The 20451-nt window shown below is 38.6% G+C and overlaps 1 protein-coding gene across 1 annotated transcript in view; it reads right to left on the bottom strand.

Moving 5' to 3' along the window:
- DNAH5 (dynein axonemal heavy chain 5) overlaps nt 1-20451 on the bottom strand; it is a 336377-nt gene that overhangs the window by 6734 nt on the left and 309192 nt on the right. Inside the window, exons 73-78 of the mRNA XM_049768362.1 lie at nt 18773-18978; nt 18060-18263; nt 15300-15515; nt 12699-12911; nt 3263-3415; nt 2262-2493 (exon numbers count right to left, since the gene is read on the bottom strand). Of these exons, the coding sequence (XP_049624319.1) occupies nt 2262-2493; nt 3263-3415; nt 12699-12911; nt 15300-15515; nt 18060-18263; nt 18773-18978 (1224 nt within the window). The remainder of the gene's footprint in view (nt 1-2261; nt 2494-3262; nt 3416-12698; nt 12912-15299; nt 15516-18059; nt 18264-18772; nt 18979-20451) is intronic.

Raw genomic sequence — 20451 nt, 5'->3', positions numbered from 1 at the left:
ACCATAATGATAGGACTGTACAGGGAAGGCATTTGCCTTGCATGCACCCAACCTGGATTTGATGCTCAGAGTTCCTTATGGGAATCCTGAGCCCCAGCAGAAGTTTTGCTAAAATGCAGAGCAACATTGGGTGTAACCCTTTCACACACAAACAACACACACACACAACACACACACACACAACACACATACACACACAAGAAATCTCCACAGCCATGTCAACTTTGTCTTGTAGGCTTCAAGTATATTTCTATCAAACATGCATAAACTTCTACTTTAATTATGTCTTGCTTATCATCCTCCCCTCCTAGAGCATGAGTTCCTAGAGGGCATGATCTGGTTTCTAAAAATCTCTGTGTGGCCTTTGGCATCCATCAAGTATTTGCTAGAAAAAAGAAGACTGGTAGTTGACAAAATTTTTCCTTCATCTAAGTTCCCAAATGTACAATTTGTCTAATAAGAGTCTGTGTTACCTAATGTTGTGCCTTTTAAAGAGATATTAATTTTATCCTTGACTTGCTTACAGAAGAAAGCTTTTAAGTGTGATTCAGAAAAAAATAATATTACAAAGGTTGAAATATGAAGCCAGCATTTGGTCATTCACTACAGGGTTAAATAAAAGATATCTATCTTCAATTTGGATTTTCAAACATGAACTAAATCTACAAACTAACAGACACCACTTCCAGGAGAATCCTGGGCATCACAGGCCTACCTAGAAAGCCTCCTACCCCAGATCCTTAGCTGGATCATCTCCATCTTTCTGAGCCCAGTTTGTACCCCACTGAAACCGAGAGGGCCCTTCCTACTTTACCCCAGAGTTGTCACACCCTTCTTTCCTACCACTTGCAAGTCTGTTCCTAATGATGTTTCTAATATCATCAGCTGGTGTTCCAAAAGCACCCATTGTCTCTGTTTTAGTACTTAGGTAAGAATCACAAATGATCATGTCTTCTAAAAGTACCCATAATGTGTCTAGTGGACAGCATGTATGTAATTATGCAACTGTGAAACTAGTTGACTACAGTAGGAAGCTACCTGTTAGAAAAATAAGTAGTGGAATTCACAATAGCCAGGCTCTGGAAACAACCAAGATGCCCTTCAACAGACGAATGGCTAAAGAAAATGTGGTACATATACACAATGGAATATTATGCAGCCCTCAAGAAGAGATGAAGTCATGAAATTTTCCTATACATGGATGTACATGGAGTCTATCATGCTGAGTGAAATAAGTCAGAGGGAGAGAGAGATGCAGAATAGTCTCACTCATCTATGGGTTTTAAGAAAAATAAAAGTCATCTTTGCAACAATCCCCAGAGACAATGAGAGGAGGGCTGGAACTTCCAGCTCACTTCATGAAGTTCACCACAAACAGTGGTGAGTGCAGTTATAGAAATAACTACACTGAGAACTACCATAATCATGTGAATGAATGAGGGAACTAGAAAGCCTGTCTAGAGTACAGGTGCGGATGGAGTGGGATGGAGGGAGATTTGGGACATTGGTGGTGGGAATGTTTCACTGGTGAAGGGTGGTGTTCTTTACGTGACTGAAACCTAATCACAATCATATTTGTAATCAAGATGTTTAAATAAAGAAAAAATGCAAAATAGAAGGTTATACACCACATATGTTGGCCAGGGCAAATAAAGATGTTATCTCCTAAAAAAAAAAAAGGAAAAGGAAAAGAAGTAGTGGGAAAAAAATCTTTAGAGGTCAGGGACTCTGAGAGAAGGTACAGATAATAGAGTGAAGGGCTCTTAACACAAGTTATGCGAATGCCCACACCATTCAGGGAACGTTCTAGGGTGGGAGCCCTTGTAAATACAGTCACCTATCTGTTACCCCTTCCCCAGAGGAAGACAATCTTTAGAAATTATTGCCTAAAACCTCTTCTTTCCTCACATTTCCTTATTGAAGTTGTAAACCCCTTAAGGTTTAGTTAGTCCTAAAGAATTTGCATATTATCTACTCTTCATTCTATGACCAATGATTACTAAACAATAAATATCCAATGGAGAGGACAGTCAGGGCTCTCTGTCCATGAGGCAGTTAGCCTCCTGACCCCATGCTTTCTTTCTAGTGTGTCCTGTTTTCTTAATTCTCGCACTTAATCCTTTGCTTCAGACCCATTCACATAGTCAATCTGACCACATAGTCAAATCCTTACTTCATCACAACATCATTTAGCCTCTGTGCTTATACTGGGGCATCCAGTCCCAGAATTTTAAGTCTTCCAAAGGCACAGAATGACTTACTATTGTTTTCTGCATAAATCCTTATAACAGGCATTAGCTCAAAAAGCACTTTAGGTTTGGACTCAATGAGCTTCGTGTTTCTCTTGTCCCAACCAGCGCCTTCAAGGTATAAGCCATAGACATAAACACCCTCTGTGGGGGGGCTGGAAATGTCATCCTTCATCCACTTGGTGACTTCATTGCAGAGCACCATGTTGTCCAGAGCCCAACCTTTGTTGGCCCGAGTTATTTCCTACAAAGCAAGAAAGGGAACAATTAGAAGTTTGTGTTGTCATTTAGAGCAGAGAGGTGCTGAAAGGGTAGCCTCAAATGAGCCAAGGAAAAAGAGCAATACTTAAAGAACTGAAAAGATTCTTTACTAGGCAATAACTATGACTTGGGGATGGAGTGATAGCACATCAGGTAGGGCATTGCCTTGTACAAAGCTAACCCAGGTTAGATCTCCAGCCTCCCATATGGTTCCCTGAGCACCACCAGGAGTGATTCAGGAGTACAGATCCAGGAGCATCTAAGTACCATTCTGTGTGGTCCAAAATCCAACCAACCAATGAAAAAAATTAATGACCCAATGAAGCCATTCTCACTTATTTTACTTTATGTTATTTTATTTTTATTTGAGAGTCATATCTGAAAGTGCTATAGGCTATTTCTGGTATTGTGTCCAGGAGTACTCCTAGTTAGAGTTCAGGAGACCATATCCAATACTGTGATTTCCAACCAGAATTGACCCCATGAAAATCATTTTCACCTTACTTAATACCATTTTTATGACCCCTGTCAAGCACAAGTTTTAAAGAAATGTAAAAGTCAAAACATTATTACAAGTAAATATTTTTAAATTTAAGCTTACACATTAAGTTTCTGGCTTTGTGTTCAAGATAATATAAGTGCTAAAGCTACAATCCATCTCTCATATTATTTTTTAATTCTACAATAAAAGAAAAATAAACATAAAGAAGGAAAGTGATCATAACACAACAGATACACATCAATGTTATTACCTGTCTCATCGCAGTTAAAAATCCTTGGGGGTTAAAAAAGCCAGTCATCCAAAAACAATGAGGTCGGCCATTGAAAACCCAAGATGTAAACTGGCAATTTCGCTCAATAAGTTCAGTGAACCAAAAACCCAGTGTACTGGAAATCCATGATGCCTGGAATGCATATGTAAACATGATTAATATAGGCCTCATTCTGCTGTGCAATTCCTTATGTTTATGAAAAAAATGATATGAAATATCAATTTATGTTGAACAATTTAAAAGTTTTCTACACCATGAATTTCCCCAGGACTCTGACATTTTGGTTTTCAAATACTCTTCCTTCCTAATGATATTTAGATATGATAGAATCAGCTAATTATCACCTGAATAACTCAGATCAATTTAGAGCTCAGTATGCTGTTCAAAAATGCCTGATGTCAATCAAATCACACTCCATTTCTAGATATTTTCATTCACTCTTCTGCTATGAAACAATTAGAACAACTAATTGGATAAAATCTAACAAATTTCATCCATTTTTCCATAGCTTTCATTTTAATAAAAAACAGCATAAAATAGTTTCTAGTTACATAAAATATGCTTATGGCCTCATCAACACTTTCAAATATATTCTTTGGGTGACAGAGAATGGAAAACTTTCTCCATTTATCATTTTTAATGAGGCTAACAACAGGGATTATGTAATGCTATTGTCCCTAAGAATGCATTTTTTTATCTCCTCTCATTAAAAAGTAGAGATGAAAACACAGGTTAGCTTACCACCCACAAATTTATTGTATTTATTCACTGTTCACACTCTGCCAAAATTCACATCATTACTATTGGTATGGATAATAATGAATGGTATCATTTGCTACCGTGGTGGGTATCTTCCAATCATACTTTTATTACATATCATTGAAATTGCAGTATTTTAGGAATGACTGTCTCATCAATCTACATAGAAACACCACTTAAAAATCATTTGCCGACGAAACTACGCCTGCCCAGTGGGCACGACTGTGAAAAATTGTGAGTGCTTCCTGTGTGTGTCTGTCTACTGTCCTGTCGCGTAAACCTCTTGGGAGTGGGTCGAAAAGAGGCTCCAGAAAACTCGCTCTCCCAGAGGCCCATTCCAGGGTGGGAACGCCAAGGAACTGCTCCATAACATGAAAACCGGCTTTAAGCAGTACTTTGCAGAAGCCAGGTCCCCTGTTTGTGATGTCAGGCTGGGAAAATCTATGAAACTACGCTTGCCCAGTGAGGCCCGACTGTAAAAAATTGTGAGTGCTGCCTGTGTGTGTCTGTCTACTGTCCTATCACATGAACCTCTTGGGACTGGGCCGAAAAGAGGCTCCAGAAGAGTATGGCCGCTCCACTTCGCTAAATGGCTGTGCGCTCTCTCTAAGGAAAGAACATCATCGCAACAAGAAGAAAAAAAAATCACTCTAAGAACTGTGCTGTATCACTGAAGCCCAGCATTTCTCTACAGACTGTCTTCTCTGCTGCATGCTCAGGCCTAAGATTTGATCCTGTGTGAGGCTTCATCCATGGAGGAATCTCCTCCCTTGGAGGCAAGTCGACCCATCCAGAAAAAGCGGAGCCAGAGGAGTGTGGCTGCCTACATCATTTACCAGGGGTCCTCAAACTTTTTAAACAGGGAGCCAGTTACACTGTCCCTCAGATCATTGGAGGGTCTGACTATAGTAAAAACAAAACTTGTGAACGAATTCTTATGCACACTGCATATATCTTATTTTGCAATGAAGAAATAAAACAGATACAAATACAATATGTGGCCCGCGGACCATAGTTTGAGGACCACTGATTTAGCCAATGAATACCACCACAACACGTAGAAAATACAATATGTGGCCCACGGACCATAGTTTGAGGACCACTGACTTAGCCAATGAATACCAACACAACACGTACAAAAAACCCACAGTACAAGTGTGACAATGGGGAAACAACGCAGGCCAGCATCAGACATAGAGAATGAAGATGACAATTCTGATGTCCAGATAATGAACAACCAACTAATCAACTTCTCACATAAGGACTTTAGAAAAGCAATATGGAAGATGCTCAAAGAACTCAAAGAAACCAAGGTTCGAGTTGAACAGAACACTAATAAGAACCAAAAAAATATGAAGACAGAAATCAAAAAACTCCAAACTGAAATAACATGTCAACTAACAGGCCTGAAAAACTCAGTAAACGAAGTGAATGACAAAATGGATAAGCTCAGGGACAGGGTATCAGAAGCTGAGAATAGACTTGGTGCTGTGGAAGATGAGATAAATAACAATTCCATACAGTGGGAAAGATTGGAAAAAAACTTAAAGCAAAAGAACAGACAATGGAAAAATTAGTCAAAGAATGGGAACAGATGAAAATAGAAGTCTATGATAAGCTCAACAGAAACAACCTAAGAATCACTGGAGTCCCAGAGACCCAGGAAGAAAGTTTCCAGGAAGAATCAATGGTCAAGAACATCATTAAAGAGAAACTTCCAGAGCTAAAGAATATATGTGATCAAATCCTGCATGCTCAAAGAGTACCAACCAAAAGAGACCCCAGAAAAACCACCCCAAGACACATCCTAGTCACAATGACAAATCCCACAGATAGAGACAGAATTCTGAAAACAGAAAGATCAAAAAGGGAAATTACATTCAAGGGAGCATCCTGGAGATTTACAGCAGACCTGTCACCAGAAACACTCAAGGCCAGAAAGTAGTGGTGGGATATTGTGACAAAACTGAATGAAATGAATGCATCACCTAGAATACTGTACCCAGCAAAACTCACTTTCTGGTTTGACAGCAGAATACATGGTTTCACAGACAAAAAAAAGCTCAGAAACTTTACAGACTCAAAACCACTCTTAAGAGAAAAACTGAAACACCTAATTTAAGACAAGACTGACCAAAAGACACATCAAATTTTGATATAAAGATGGCACTAAATCCCAGGACAATTCTTTCTCTCAATGTCAATGGACTAAATGCACCAGTTAAGAGACACAGAGTGGCTAAATGGATCAAAGAACTCAATCCAACCTTCTGCTGCCTACAAGAAGCGCACCTAAATAGTCAGAACAAACATAGACTCAAAATAAAAAGCTGGAGGATAATTATCCAAGAAAACAACACCCATTTAAAAGCTGGAGTGGCCACACTAATATCAGATAATGCAAAATTTATACTCAAGAAGGTTTTAAGGGACAAAGATGGATATTTTATATTAATCAAGGGGTATGTAGAGCAGGAAGAAATAACTCTCCTAAACATATATGCACCAAATGAGGGGCCAGCAAAATATTTAATACAATTGTTGACAAACCTGAAAAATAATATCAATAACAACACAATAATTGTGGGGGACCTCAACACGGCTGTGTCAACACTGGATAGGTCAACCAGACTGAAACCCAACAAGAAAATACTAGACCTGAGGAGAGAATGGAAGAAAGAGACCTAGTGGATATATATAGGACACTCCATCCCCAGAAACCTGGATACACATTCTTCTCCAATGTACATGGGACATTCTCCAGGATAGACTACATGATGGCACATAAAACATACCTCCATAAGATCAAGAGGATAGAAATTTTGCAGACTACCTTTGCTGACCACAAGGCTCTGAAATTATTTGTGAATTCCAAAGGGACACAGAAGAAAAACTTTAACACCTGGAAGTTAAACAGCCTCATACTCAATAACCAGTGGGTTCAAGATGAAATCAAGGAGGAAATCAAAAGGTTCCTGGAAACAAATGACAATAAAGACACAAACTATCAGAACTTATGGGACACAGCAAAAGCAGTACTGAGAGGAAAATTTATAGCTTTGCAAGCACACATCAGGAAGGAAGAAAGGGCTTACCTGAGTAGCTTATGACACAGCTAATAGAATTAGAAAGTGCTCAACAAAAGGACCCAAATATAGGGAGACAAAAGAAAATAACAAAGCTGAGAGCAGAAATCAACGAAGTGGAAACCCAAAAAACAATCCGAAAGATCAATGAAAGCAGAAATTGGTTCTTTGAAAAAATAAACAAGATTGATAGACCACTGGCAAAACTAACAAAGAAAGAGAGAGAGAGAAACTTGATAACTCCTATTAGGAATGAAAAAGGAGAGAGCACTACTGATATGGCAGAGATTCAAAGGGTAATCAGAAACTAATTTGAGAAAATCTACGCCACTAAAAATGAGAACCTAGAAGAAATGGATAAATTCTTGGACTCTTATAATCTTCCACGGTTGAAGGAAGAGGATGTAGCATATCTAAACACCCCCATCACTATTTATGAAATTAAAACGGTAATCAAATGTCTGCCCAAAAGCAAAAGCCCAGGCTCAGATGGATTCACTAATGAATTCTTTCAAACTTTCCAAGAGGAACTACTACCAATCCTGGCAAGACTCTTTCATGAAATCAAACAAATGGGAACACTTCCAAATAGCTTTTATGAAGCCAACATCACCTTGATACCTAAACCAGACAGAGATGCTATGAAAAAAGAAAATTACAGACCAACATTGCTGATGAATGCAGATGCAAAGATCCTCAACAAAATCCTGGCAAATAGGATTCAATGCCTCATTAAGAAGATTATCCACTATGATCAAGTAGGTTTCATCCCAGTAATGCAAGGATGTTTTAACATCCATAAATCTATCAACATAATACACAACATCAACAACAAGAAAATTAAAACCACATGATCATATCAATAGATGCAGAGAAATCATTTGACAAGGTCCAACCCCCATTCTTGATCAAAACTCTCAGCAAGATGGGAATGAAAGGAACCTTTCTCAATATAGTTAAGGACATCTACCACAAGCCAGAGGCAAATATTGTTCTCAATGGAGAAAAACTAAAAGCCTTCCCTCTAAATTCTGGCACAAGACAAGGCTATCCTCTCTCACCACCCCTATTCAACATAGCACTGGAATACTCGCTATAGTGATTAGGCAAGAAAAAGATATCAAGGAAATCCACATAGGAAAGGAAGAAGTCAAGCTCTCGCTGTTTGCAGATGACATGATACTCTACCTAGAAAACCCTAAATTCTCTACAAAAAAGCTTCTAGAAACAATAGATTCATATAGCAAGGTGGCAGGCTACAAAATTAACAGACAAAAATCAATGGCCTTTCTATACACCAATAGTAATAAGGAAGAAATGGACATTAAGAAAACAACCCCATTCACAATAGTGCCACACAAACTCAAATATCTTGGAATCAACTTGACTAAAAATGTGAAGGACCTATACAAAGAAAACTATAAAACTCTGCTCCAAGAAATAAGAGAGGACACGCGGAAATGGAAACGCATACCCTGCTCATGGATTGGCAGGATTAACATCATCAAAATGGCAATACTCCCCAAGGCATTATACAGATTTAATACTATCCCTCTAAAGATACCCATGACATTTTTCAAAGAAGTGGATCGGGCACTTTTGAAATTCGTTTGGAAAAATAAACACCCTAGAATAGCTAAAGCAATCATTGGGAAAAAGAATATGGGAGGAATTACTTTCCCCAACTTTAAACTTTACTACAAAGCAGTAGTTATCAAAACAGCATGGTATTGGAATAAGGACAGGCCCTCAGATCAGTGGAATAGGCTTGAATACTCAGAAAATTTTCCCTAGACATACAATCACCTAATTTTTAATAAAGGAGCAAGAAATCCTAAATTGAGCAAAGAAAGCCTCTTCAACAAGTGGTGTTGGCAACACTGGCTAGCCACTTGCAAAAATTTGAACTTAGACCCCCAGCTAATATCATGTACGAAGGTAAAATCCAAATGGATTAAAGACCTCGATATCAGACCTGAAACCATAAGATATATAGAACAACACATAGGCAAAATACTCCAGGACATTGAGACTAAAGGCATCTTTAAAAAGGAAACTGCACTCTCCAAGAAAGTGAAAGCAGAGATTAACAGATGGGAATATATTAAGCTAAGAAGCTTCTGCACCTCAAAGGAAATATCACCTAGGATATAAGAGCCACCCACTGAGTGCGAGAAACTATTCACCCAATACCCATCAGGTAAGGGGCTAATTTCCAAAATATACAAGTTACTGATAGAAATTTACAAGAAAAAAGCATTTAATCCCATCAAAAATTGGGGAGAAGAAATGGACAGACACTTTGACAAAGAAGAAATACACATGGCCAAAAGACACATGAAAAAGTGCTCCACAACACTAATCATCAGGGAGATGCAAATCAAAACAACTATGAGGTACCACCTCACACCACAGAGAATGGCACACATCACAAAGAATGAGAATAAACAGTGTTGGCTGGGATGTGGAGAGAAAGGAACTCTTATCCACTGCTGATGGGAATGCCATCTAGTTCAACCTTTATGGAAAGAGATATGGAGATTCCTCCAAAAACTGGAAATCGAGCTCCCATACGATCCAGCTATACCACTTCTAGGAATATACCCTAGGAACACAAAAATACAGTACAAAAACCCCTTCCTTACACCTATATTCATTGCAGCACTATTTACCATAGCAAGACTCTGGAAACAACCAAGATGCCCTTCAACAGACGAATGACTAAAGAAACTGTGGTACATATACACAATGGAATATTATGCAGCTATAAGGAGAGATGAAGTCATGAAATTTTCCTATTCATCGATGTACACGGAATCTATTATACTGAGTTAAATAAGTCAGAGAGAGAGAGAAAAATGCAGAATGGTATCATTCATCTATGGGCTTTAAGAAAAATGAAAGACATCCTTGCAATAATAATTTTCAGACACAAAAGAGAAAAGAGCTGGAAGTTACAGTTCACCTCAGGAAGCTCACCACAAAGAGTGATGAGTTTAGTTAGAGAAATAACTACATTTTGAACTGTCCTAATAATGTGAATGTATGAGGGAAATGGAAAGCCTGTCTAGAGTACAGGCAGGGGTTGGGTGGGGAGGAGGGAGATTTGGGACATTGGTGATGGAAACATTGCACTGGTGATGGGTGGTGTTCTTTACATGACTGAAACCCAAACACAATCATGTATGTAATCAAGGTGTTTAAATAAAATATAAAAATATCACTTGCCTATTTTTATACATTGATATTTCATAGACTGATAGATTGAATAGGGAAAAATGCACATAAGATACATAATTTAAAAATTAGGTCATTCAGAGTCCAGAGCAAATGCGCAGTGGTTAGAGTGCTTTTTTGCACAGAACTGACCCAGGTTTAATCACCAGAATCCCATATGGAGGCCAGGGTGATAGTACAGTGTGTAGGGTATTTGTTTTGCTTGCCGCAGTTCAATCCCTAGTTCAATTCCAGGCATCCCATAGAGTCCCCTGAGCCTGCCAATTATGATTCTTGAGTGCAGAGCTGGAAATAATCCTTGATCACCACCTGATATGACCCATAAATAAAAACAAATAAAACAAAACAAAAGAAACAAGATGATATCCTGAGCCTTACCAGGAGTGATCTTTGAGCTCAGATTCATGAGTATGCCCTAAGCACTTTCAGGTATCATGGCCCCCAAACACTACCACCTTCAAAATTAGATCATTTATTTTACCTTATATAGATAAGAATACATAAGCACAGCAATAAAAGTAGTTTATCTGATAATGAAAAGTTTGAATGTGGTGGATGTGGTGGAGACATGATTGGTACCAGGTGTTCTGGCACCAAAGTTTAGATGATATGACATACACAGCATAAATGTGCCCCTTTTGGCATTCTCAGTGACACCAGGAGTCATGAGTACTCACTTAACACTATTTATGCCCCTGTGAAAACTGATGATGCTGGTGGTTCAAACCTTCAGGAGGTGGGTCCCAGAGATACTATATGGAGCCAAGACCTCACTCAAGAACCAGGCATGAATGGGAGGTGCTCCATTGACTGCAAATTCCTAATAGGTACTCAGCACCAGGGCAACAAGTGGTATGGAAAGTCATACCTGCATGGAGGAAGATGGAAAGACACATCCAGAATCTTAGTCCCTGTTGTTTTTTCTTTTAGGACTTAAATGCCTGAATGGGACACATGCTTTGCTCCTGTAAGTTCTAGTCCCACAGAAAGTCTTTTTTGTGAATCTCAGGGGACATTTTGCTCTTGAATCTCCTTCTTTCAGAACCTTAACACAGTAATTTTCAAATGTGAAGCCATTCAATTGTGACCCACTGATATTCTTAGAAATTGAATATATCCTTAGTTGTACCAATGCTCAATGGCTCACCTTAGTCCTGCCCTTTGTGAGTCTGGGCCCAGCTAGAGGAAACTGTCTAATTTTACTGCTTGGTTCACGTTTGATGCCTCACTTTAATTCATGAGTGAAACCCATTAGTTTTCTATACAGTTTTTCTCCTTTTTCTGTACCATCTGGTGTGGTAGGTCTCATGCACTTAAGAAGTGTGGATGAGTGAGAGGTTTGGGTGTAAAACATCTGGAGGGTGCTGTGAGTATTTCTCCTGGATAAATCAGTGCCATGAGCATAAAGTTATTTATAGCTCTAATGGGTGGAGGGAGCACTTGTATGTCCAAGGAAATAGAAGACAGGAGGGTGATTTTCTGGTATCCTTCATCATGGCACTTTCACTCATAGCTTCAACAAAATGCATTTGCATATATAACCAACACACATATACATTTAAATACAGTACAAAGATCAGGACACCTTTAGGATTTAGGATCTACTCTCTCAAATATTCTCTGCTAAATGCACACCCTTTGCTAATTACAAAGACTTTCAAGTCCTCATTTTAATTTTAGATGGGATCGATGATTTAGGGTAATTCATATCACAAGTCAGCCTACTGTGAAGTAAGTAACCTGTTATTTTGAGATATACAGACTTATATATAAGAACAAAGCAAGATAAACCTTTCTCTGTAGGTGGTGCAGGGTGTAAGGCGTCAGGAGAAACTCCTGGGCGTCAATGTGGTCCAAAAACCAAAAAACAGAAAAGAAAAACCTTTTTCTTTAGCGTCATTTTTTTTAAAAATATACCTCAATGTTTAGGGTGTGATCTTTTAGAAAACTAGCAAAGGAACTTTGCAACCCAAGAACTTGGTTTTACATTCTGATTCTTGGACTGAGGTATGTAAGCTAGGGCAAAATCAATTAACTTTTTCCAACTTCATGTTCTTCCTCTATCAAAATTAAATGCCATAAAATTCAAAATTTAAGTGACAAAAATGCACATAATTTGTTTAGTAGAACACCTGATATGTGAGAGAAACTGGATAATTTTCTTCCTGGTCTATAATCTAAAAATAATGTACAAAAAAGGACTCAGTCCCTAAGCAAAAAATAATAATAATAATAATAATTGTCAATGAATTGTCCTTAGATGTCCAAATGCTAAATATAATTGATCATCACAATAAAGTGAGTAAGTCAAATAAGAGCCAATGTGAACATACTTTTTTCCATCTGGCAGGAATTCGTGCATCAAACATACAATTCAAAGCATCTCGGAGATCCTCACTCATGATGATGGTGCCATCAATGGCCAGTTTGAGCTCAGTCAAGGTGTTGCGGACCAGAGTGAGAATCCGCTGCATTCGGTCCACCTCTTGTCTGAGGAAAATATTCATGGGCTGGAGAGGCCCCATCTTCTGCAGTCTCTCTCTTACCTGCCAGGGAGACATACAGGTAGTATAAATTCAAGATCAAACAGCCACTGTCACTTCTGAATCTGCTCCCCTAGAACTTCTAGAAGGGCCTAGAAATGTTCAGTTTCATAACTAATAAAACTATTGTAATCAATTCTAGACAACATAAACACTAGAATCTTCTCTTGTAAAATCAAGACTTACATTCAATTCCATGACCTTCTCTAAAATAATTCCGTTAATGTACACATTTTATCATGTATGTATACATTTATTTGTGAATTTATGTACAAACTGGGCACACCATTTGATTTTTCATCAGTTACAGTGGAAGTTAAGAAAAAATAAAAACATAGCAGCACAAAGTAATATCAAACCAGTTACTCCTTCATTAAGTAAAAATGATTAATTTAAATCATCCCTCAAAATATACACACAGATACTCAGAATGGCCATGAGTAAAAAGCTTTCTGCACTTTTTATCAAAGCATCTATCTTTCATCCACTCAACTAGATATTTATTTACATATTATAAATGTCTTTAAGAATCTTCAGCTTTACTGACTATAAGAAAGAAGAGGGCTGGGCGGTGGCGCTAAAGGTAAGGTGCCTGCCTTGCCTGCGCTAGCCTTGGACGGACCGTGGTTCGATCCCTCGGTGTCCCATATGGTCCCCCAAGCCAGGAGCAACTTCTGAGCACATAGCCAGGAGTAAACCCTGAGCGTTACCGGGTGTAACCCAAAAACCAAAAAAAAAAAAAAAAAAAAAAGAAAGAAGAGACTAAATGGAATACCCTTATTCACCACATTCAGTTATGCAATTACTGTTATAAGTTTTGGTATTTGGTCATCAATAAATCAACCACTGCTAGACATTAATTAGCTCTTTCTTGGTGTTGTAATTAAAGGTGTTATAAAAATGGATAGGTCTACTGATTTTCTTGAAGCAATGGACCTTATCTTGGGTACTAGATCCTTGAATTCAGTGCTGATAACCCAAACGGTCTGCTTAATAAAAAATAAACAGCTGCCAAAGAAATGAAATGCTGTTGGTTTCCCTGGAAAACCAGACAGAGTTTATATACAATGAAACTTCTTGTCTCTATTTCAGAAATGTCATACCCATAGGAGAGCCCAAGTCACCTATCAAGTCTATATACATACATATATAATTTTAATGGTATCTAAGATTTAAAAGTGTTATTAAAGAAAAATTAACTAATATTCCATAAATTTAAAAGTTAATTTTATAAGTGTAGATTTGTCTTAAAGGTCACTTTCATGTTGGGGGCTGGAAAGACAACACAGGGGCTAAGGCATTTATCCTGCCTATGCAAACCCTGCCCCAAACCTCAGCATCACTCCATTATACTGTCCCTCAAGCATACCAGAAGTGACTCTGAGCAGAGTCATGAATAAGCCCAAACACCATTAAGTGTGATCTCACCATAGAAAGCAAACATTATTCCGATGTTTAAAATATTATCAGTTTCTAAAACTCATAAGTTAAATATTTAAAAAGCTTATTGTGTAAATATGGGGTCTTTGAAATAAATAAGATATGAGCATATATTAAATTATATAACTTTTTTTTAGTCATCCCAGAAATACTTTACTTTAAATATGGGGCAGTAGTGATAGTACTGCAAATAAGACTTGCATGAAGCCAACCAGGTTCAATTCCTGGTACCCCATATGGTCCCTGGAATCCACCAAAGCTAAGCCCTGATCATTACCAAGTGTAGACCAAAAATAAAATAAATAAAAATATTAAATAAATAAAAATTGGATGACTTATTTTTTTATTTTTGAACCATACCCAGCAGTGCTCAGGCTTTACTCCCAGCTCTGTGGTCTTACTAGGTGATTCCAGAAGTATTCTGGGGACCATGCAGTGACACAATACCAGGTATTGAACTCTGGCATCCAGCATGCAAAGAACATACTCAGTCTGTCAAGCTATTTCTCTGGCCTGACCATGCAATATTTTCTGGGAAAGTTCTATAAAAAGCAATCCTGAGCATCTGCCTACACTCAAGAGAACATTTTTGTGGGGCCTTCTTTCTTACTTTTATCTGAAATTACTACCTCCATTGATTCATTGAAGACCTGTTTTAAGGATCTTCGAGAAATAAGTAATTTTCAGTAATTGACTTTTATTCTAACTTTAGAGACATAATATTGGATTGGTTTCTGGTTTGATTGCTGGGCCAGATCCAACTTGGTACTCAGAGTTCACTCCCTTGAGTTGCTCAGTGGATTCACAGGGGAACCATCCCAGGCCTCTATAGGCCTCAGCCCTTACACTATCTTCCAGAGCCCCAGAAACATGATGGGTTACTCCCTTCATTCCTGCCCATGCCCAGCTGACCCCACACATCCAATTGTCCACCAGGCCACAGTCACTCACTTCAAACGGAACATAGTCTGGGGGAAGTTTCTCCAGCATGTCGTCAGCTAGCCGGGCCACCACTGCCTCTCGGGTCTCGTCCCCTCCACCAGAGCTGTCCTTAGGCTGGATGCCCAGAATTGTGTCCAGCACATCCTTGGCCAGCTTACTCTGGTAGGTGATGTCGGCATTGAGGTGCAGCCCAAACACCTCTGGACTGTCATAGGTAGGCAAGCTCTGGAGGACAAGAACCCCAGGAGAGCACAGTTAGATACAGGTCTAGCAAAGGAAGACTGTCGTTACTGCAAGAAGCATTTCCATGGACACAGACCTTCTGTTGTCATTGCAGTTCAACAGCTGCTTCAGAAAAGACCCTTGAAAAAAATATTAAGATTGAGATAGAAGGCATATACTCTTGATTCTTTATGCCAGGGACAGATCCAATAAAGGAAATTATACAGTATCATATCTCTTGCTTTAAAATATGTGTGTAGGAAGGGAGCGGTGAGGTCTTTGTTGCTGTTATTTTTGTTGTTGTTGTTTTCTGAAGGTCTCATTTTAATTCCAATTAGGATCTAGATACCTTATAGGATACTCTGTTTTTAAGAATCCCCCCAAAAGGGGACAGAACATTGTATGTGGCCAACCCAGTTTGATCCCCAGCACCTTATATGGTTCCCTAAGCCCACGAGGAATAATTCCTGAACTCAGAGTCAGGATTAAGCCTTAAGCACCTCTGAGTGTGGCCCAAATATTAAAAATAAAATATACCCTAATTCTGTGTGAGTAATCATAGCCCAAAGAAGGCTATTGGTAAGAACAAGTTCAACACAAAGAGCCATAATTTTAAACTGTGAGAGTCAGAGAGCCACACCACGCAGTGACCTGCCAAAACAGACAAACACTCACACAAAAGCATATAATTTTAACAATAATGTATTAAACACATATTGCATTTTTCCATTTTGTGAGGGTAAAAATCCTGCAGTAATGGTGAGGGTGTGCTGCGTACTCCACACTATGAACTAACGGCAAGATGTGACCCAACATGTGACACAAGGGTCCCCCTGCTGGCTGGCCCGTGCAGTTGTTTCCGAGGGTGGGAGATGGGATGACGCTCGGAGATCTCTCCTCAGAGGTCCCTCCTCAGAAGCAGCAGAACAAAGTCCAAACTTGGCAAAGAGTCACAGTATACAAAAGAATGATAAGAGGCAAAGAGCCGATTCATTTTGGCTGGAAGTTGCATGCGGTTCGAGAGCCACATGTTCGCCACCCCTGGGTAAGAATGATAATCTCCTATGGAGAAAGAAACTAGGAGAAAAGGGAAATGTTGAAAGAGAAAGAGGGTGTCAAAACATGACAGAGAGCAAGGGTAGGAGGGGAAGGGAAGCAGAGTTAATTTAAGCAAAGCAGAAATAGGAAAAAGATGACCTGAGCTCTTAGTGGAAGAAGAAAATTTTCCTTCAGTCTGACAGGTGTGTGTGTGTGTGTGTGTGTGTGTGTGTGTGTGTGTGTTAGAGAGAGAGAGAGAGAGAGAGAGAGAGAGGAAAGGGAGAGAGAAGTTGTATCCTGTTTTGTATTTTATGTTTGTTATTTTTATTCAATTTTCTTTCCTTCTACTCATTTATTTTATTCTTTTTCATAATGTTTTCTTACAGGTCTCTCAAATTCATAGTGAAATGAGGTGCGTATAATGAAGCATAGGTAAATTATACCATATATATACTAAATATATACTAAGTTTATACCTTCCTAGGCACTTAGTTTCTTGCTGCTAATGACTTAAAGACATGTATAGTTCAGTGAAGACAAATGTAAATGTTGACATGAATTAATAAAAGTTTAGAGGTGGTGATCTATACTAAAGCATATTACATTTCAATGTCACAAGACCTCTAAAAAAGCTGATAAATTTAGTCCTTTGGGACTGGTGGGCTTTAGCTTGTTTACTCATAGATAAATCTCAGAAGCAAAAGCAATTGCTAACTCATGATATCAACAATGCTAAGATATGGAGTCAGAAAATGTCATTACTTTGAAGCCCAAACCAGATTTCTATCACAAATTCCTTGTCAAAATCATGTTCCTCCTTGGAGCAGTGCTTTTCTGCTAGAGCTTGCTTTGGCCTTCCACCCCTGAAAAAAGCACAAAGAAAACAACATCTGGAGATGCTGTTGGTTGTCAAACTAAGTCAGGGGAGCTACTGACACAATGGACATTCAAGGGCTCCACTAGCCACCTAACATTGTGGCTCTCCACTGCAAGGAGCCCTTTTTATCTTTTCCAACCTGAGAAGAAGCTTCTTCTCTCTTCTCAAGTACCATAAATTCTAGAACTGGCCAAGACATTTCCTCTTAGACTAAGACTCAGGTATAGATGCTCCCTGATAAGATTGGTGGGTTGACATGGGAACAGATCTAATAGAGAGATCTGCCTATGGCTCCTGTCATGGAGAGCTGAGTTACACATTCACAAACACACACATGCACAACTCAAGGGAATTTGTGTAGGGTCCCAAGTTCTCAATTTACTTAATATACTTCTTCCAAGAATATCTCTAACAGAATATTCTCTAACAGGCAATTGAGAAGAAGGGAGAAAGGAAATGAACCCAAAACACATTCAGAACAAATATAAATATTGCCATCATAAACCAGATATGAACATGAAGAAGTTATTTATGATGAAACACTCACCAGCTTTATTTAAAGAAGTCCATACAATATACACAAAACTCAAAAAAGTCAAATCTCTAGGCATAAAAATCTCAAGTTGACTAACCTGGATATACTGGATATAGTTATCCACTGTGTTGCATTTTGGAATATTATATCTTTGGTAAAAGCTGAAATCTGGTCCAAACATATTCTCACTGAACCAAACCTTTGCAAATGTGTTCAACAATCTCTTATCATAGTCATCGGTGACTCTACCACCATATTGAATCTCTCCTATCATATAGCGAACAGTGGTCCAGGAGATACCCTGAAAATGTAGAGAGTTAATTGGGAGAATTATGGTCTCATTCTTGATGATGAAACAAGTAAAATAAAATGTACAGAAAGAAAATTCAGCATTCAACCATGGGGATAATATTACCACTCATAGTTCATATACATGATTTGAAATATTCTTCTGACTCATTTGTTCATGTTTTCAAACTTTAATCTGGATAAAAATATGCTAAATAGGTTAAGCCATTGAGGCAGTTATTTAAAATAAAAGTAATAAAATTTCCATGTCCATCTGTTAGAATTGCAAACACAAGTTTCCCATCTTGAGGGAAAAAATGATAATTCAAATAGTGCCGATTTTTACTGATATCAAGAGGTAAGTGTGATTCAAATGGCTTTCAAATGTTTTTTGATTTCAAGAATCAAAAATTTTTATTTGATTCCAAATGTTGAAAGATACTGATTTTAGAAGCATAGAAGTTACCTCTTTGGAGGTACCAAGGCCATATTCCCCACAGCCAGAGGTGGTGCACGCAATACCTTTTTGATATCCATGTCATCTAAATGGTTTTGGATGAACTGCACAGTGGCATTGAAGTCTGCTTGATTAAACTCATAGGGGATGTTCCACCCCAGAGGACCAAACTTGCGTCTTTCCTGGACAGTGGAATGCAGGAAGGCCACTGCGTAGAGAATGGGTTTCCACTGAGGTACGGTGCTCACATCCAACAGGTCTTGACTCACTCCTGCAGGAGGCAGAAAATGATCTGCTAGGTAGCATCATTCTTGCCATTTCTGGTCTAAAGCCATCATCTCGGTTTTATAAATTCCTGGAAGCTACCACTACTTACTGTGAGTTATTTTTATCATATGCATATGACAATTACTACTCTGAAGTGTAACTCTGAAGTGTCTGCAAGGTCATTTTCTTTGGAACAAAAATTTTTTTGAGAAATTTGGGAAGAGAAAGATTTGGGAAGAGGTGGGGACAGACTGGGTAACTTGGGTCAATGTCCTTCCAAGCAATGTTAGTGGTACAATAGAAGAATGAAGATATTAAATAAATACTATAACTATTATGAAGACAATAATAATATTATTGTTAACATTATTTGAGACATGCACTTAAGGAGAAATGGGATTCCCTATGCACTAGTAACTTATAATTAATTGAGATGATGATACTGAAACCCATGGCAACCTGAGCCTATCTTTCAAATAATATTTTATATTCCATGTATTCATATATATAATCATATATCCTTGGTTTAGAAATATTGTTATTGTCATCTTTCTTCCACATCTATTTGTTTGCCATGTTATCTGGAAAGCAGAGAGAAATTTGGGTCCTTGTGAAACACTCCACAAGACAACCCTTGGCCAATTTTCCAGATAACTTCATAAGGTGAAGGAGACCACACAATAGATTGGAGAGTTGGTTCACAGAACTGAGTTCACAAGATCTAGGATGGAGCAGAGGGGCCTTTAGGGACACTGTTGGAGAAAACTGGGCACCCTGTGATGGATGTGCTGTTAGAATGATGTATGTATCAAAGTGACCTTAAATTTATTGTAAATCACAGTATGTCAATAAAGATGAAAAAATATTCTTGGTTTGAGGGCCACACCCAGTTGTACCCCTAGTTTCTCCTGGCTCTTCATTCATAAATTACTCCTATCAGGATTGAGGGACTACATGGTATGCTGGAATCAAACTTGAGTTGGCCCGGTACTAGGCAAATGTCCTACTTGCTGTAGACCTATTGCTTCACCCCCAAGATGGAAAAATTTATAATTAAAATAAATTAAAAATAGAAAATAAAGGCAGACCACTGTACTAATCATTCAAACTCTCCCTTTGAAACAGGAGGCTTACCTGCTTGGGGATGATTAAACCAAACAAAGAAAAAAATTATCCCTTTTAGATGTTTACATATAAAGGAGTGACTAGCGGAGAATAGCAGAATTTTGGGGGTGGGGAGGAGAGAAACACCCTGTGACACTCAGGGGTTACACCTGGCTATGCGCTCAGAAATTGCTCCTGGCTTGGCGGACCATATGGGTCACGGGTATCAAATCCAGGTCCATCCTGGGTCAGCCATGTGCAAGGCAAATGCCCTACTGCTGTACTTCGCTCCAGCCCCAGATGAGCAGAATCTTAAATAGAGCTGAATACTGGAGAAAGATGGAGGAAGAAAAGGAAGAATTGTTGGGTCAGA

This window comes from Suncus etruscus, chromosome 2 (genome assembly GCF_024139225.1).
Source record: "Suncus etruscus isolate mSunEtr1 chromosome 2, mSunEtr1.pri.cur, whole genome shotgun sequence".
NCBI classification, from domain to species: Eukaryota; Metazoa; Chordata; class Mammalia; order Eulipotyphla; family Soricidae; genus Suncus; species Suncus etruscus.
Note: the sequence above shows the minus strand (reverse complement) of the source record. Positions and strands in the feature narration are given on the sequence as shown.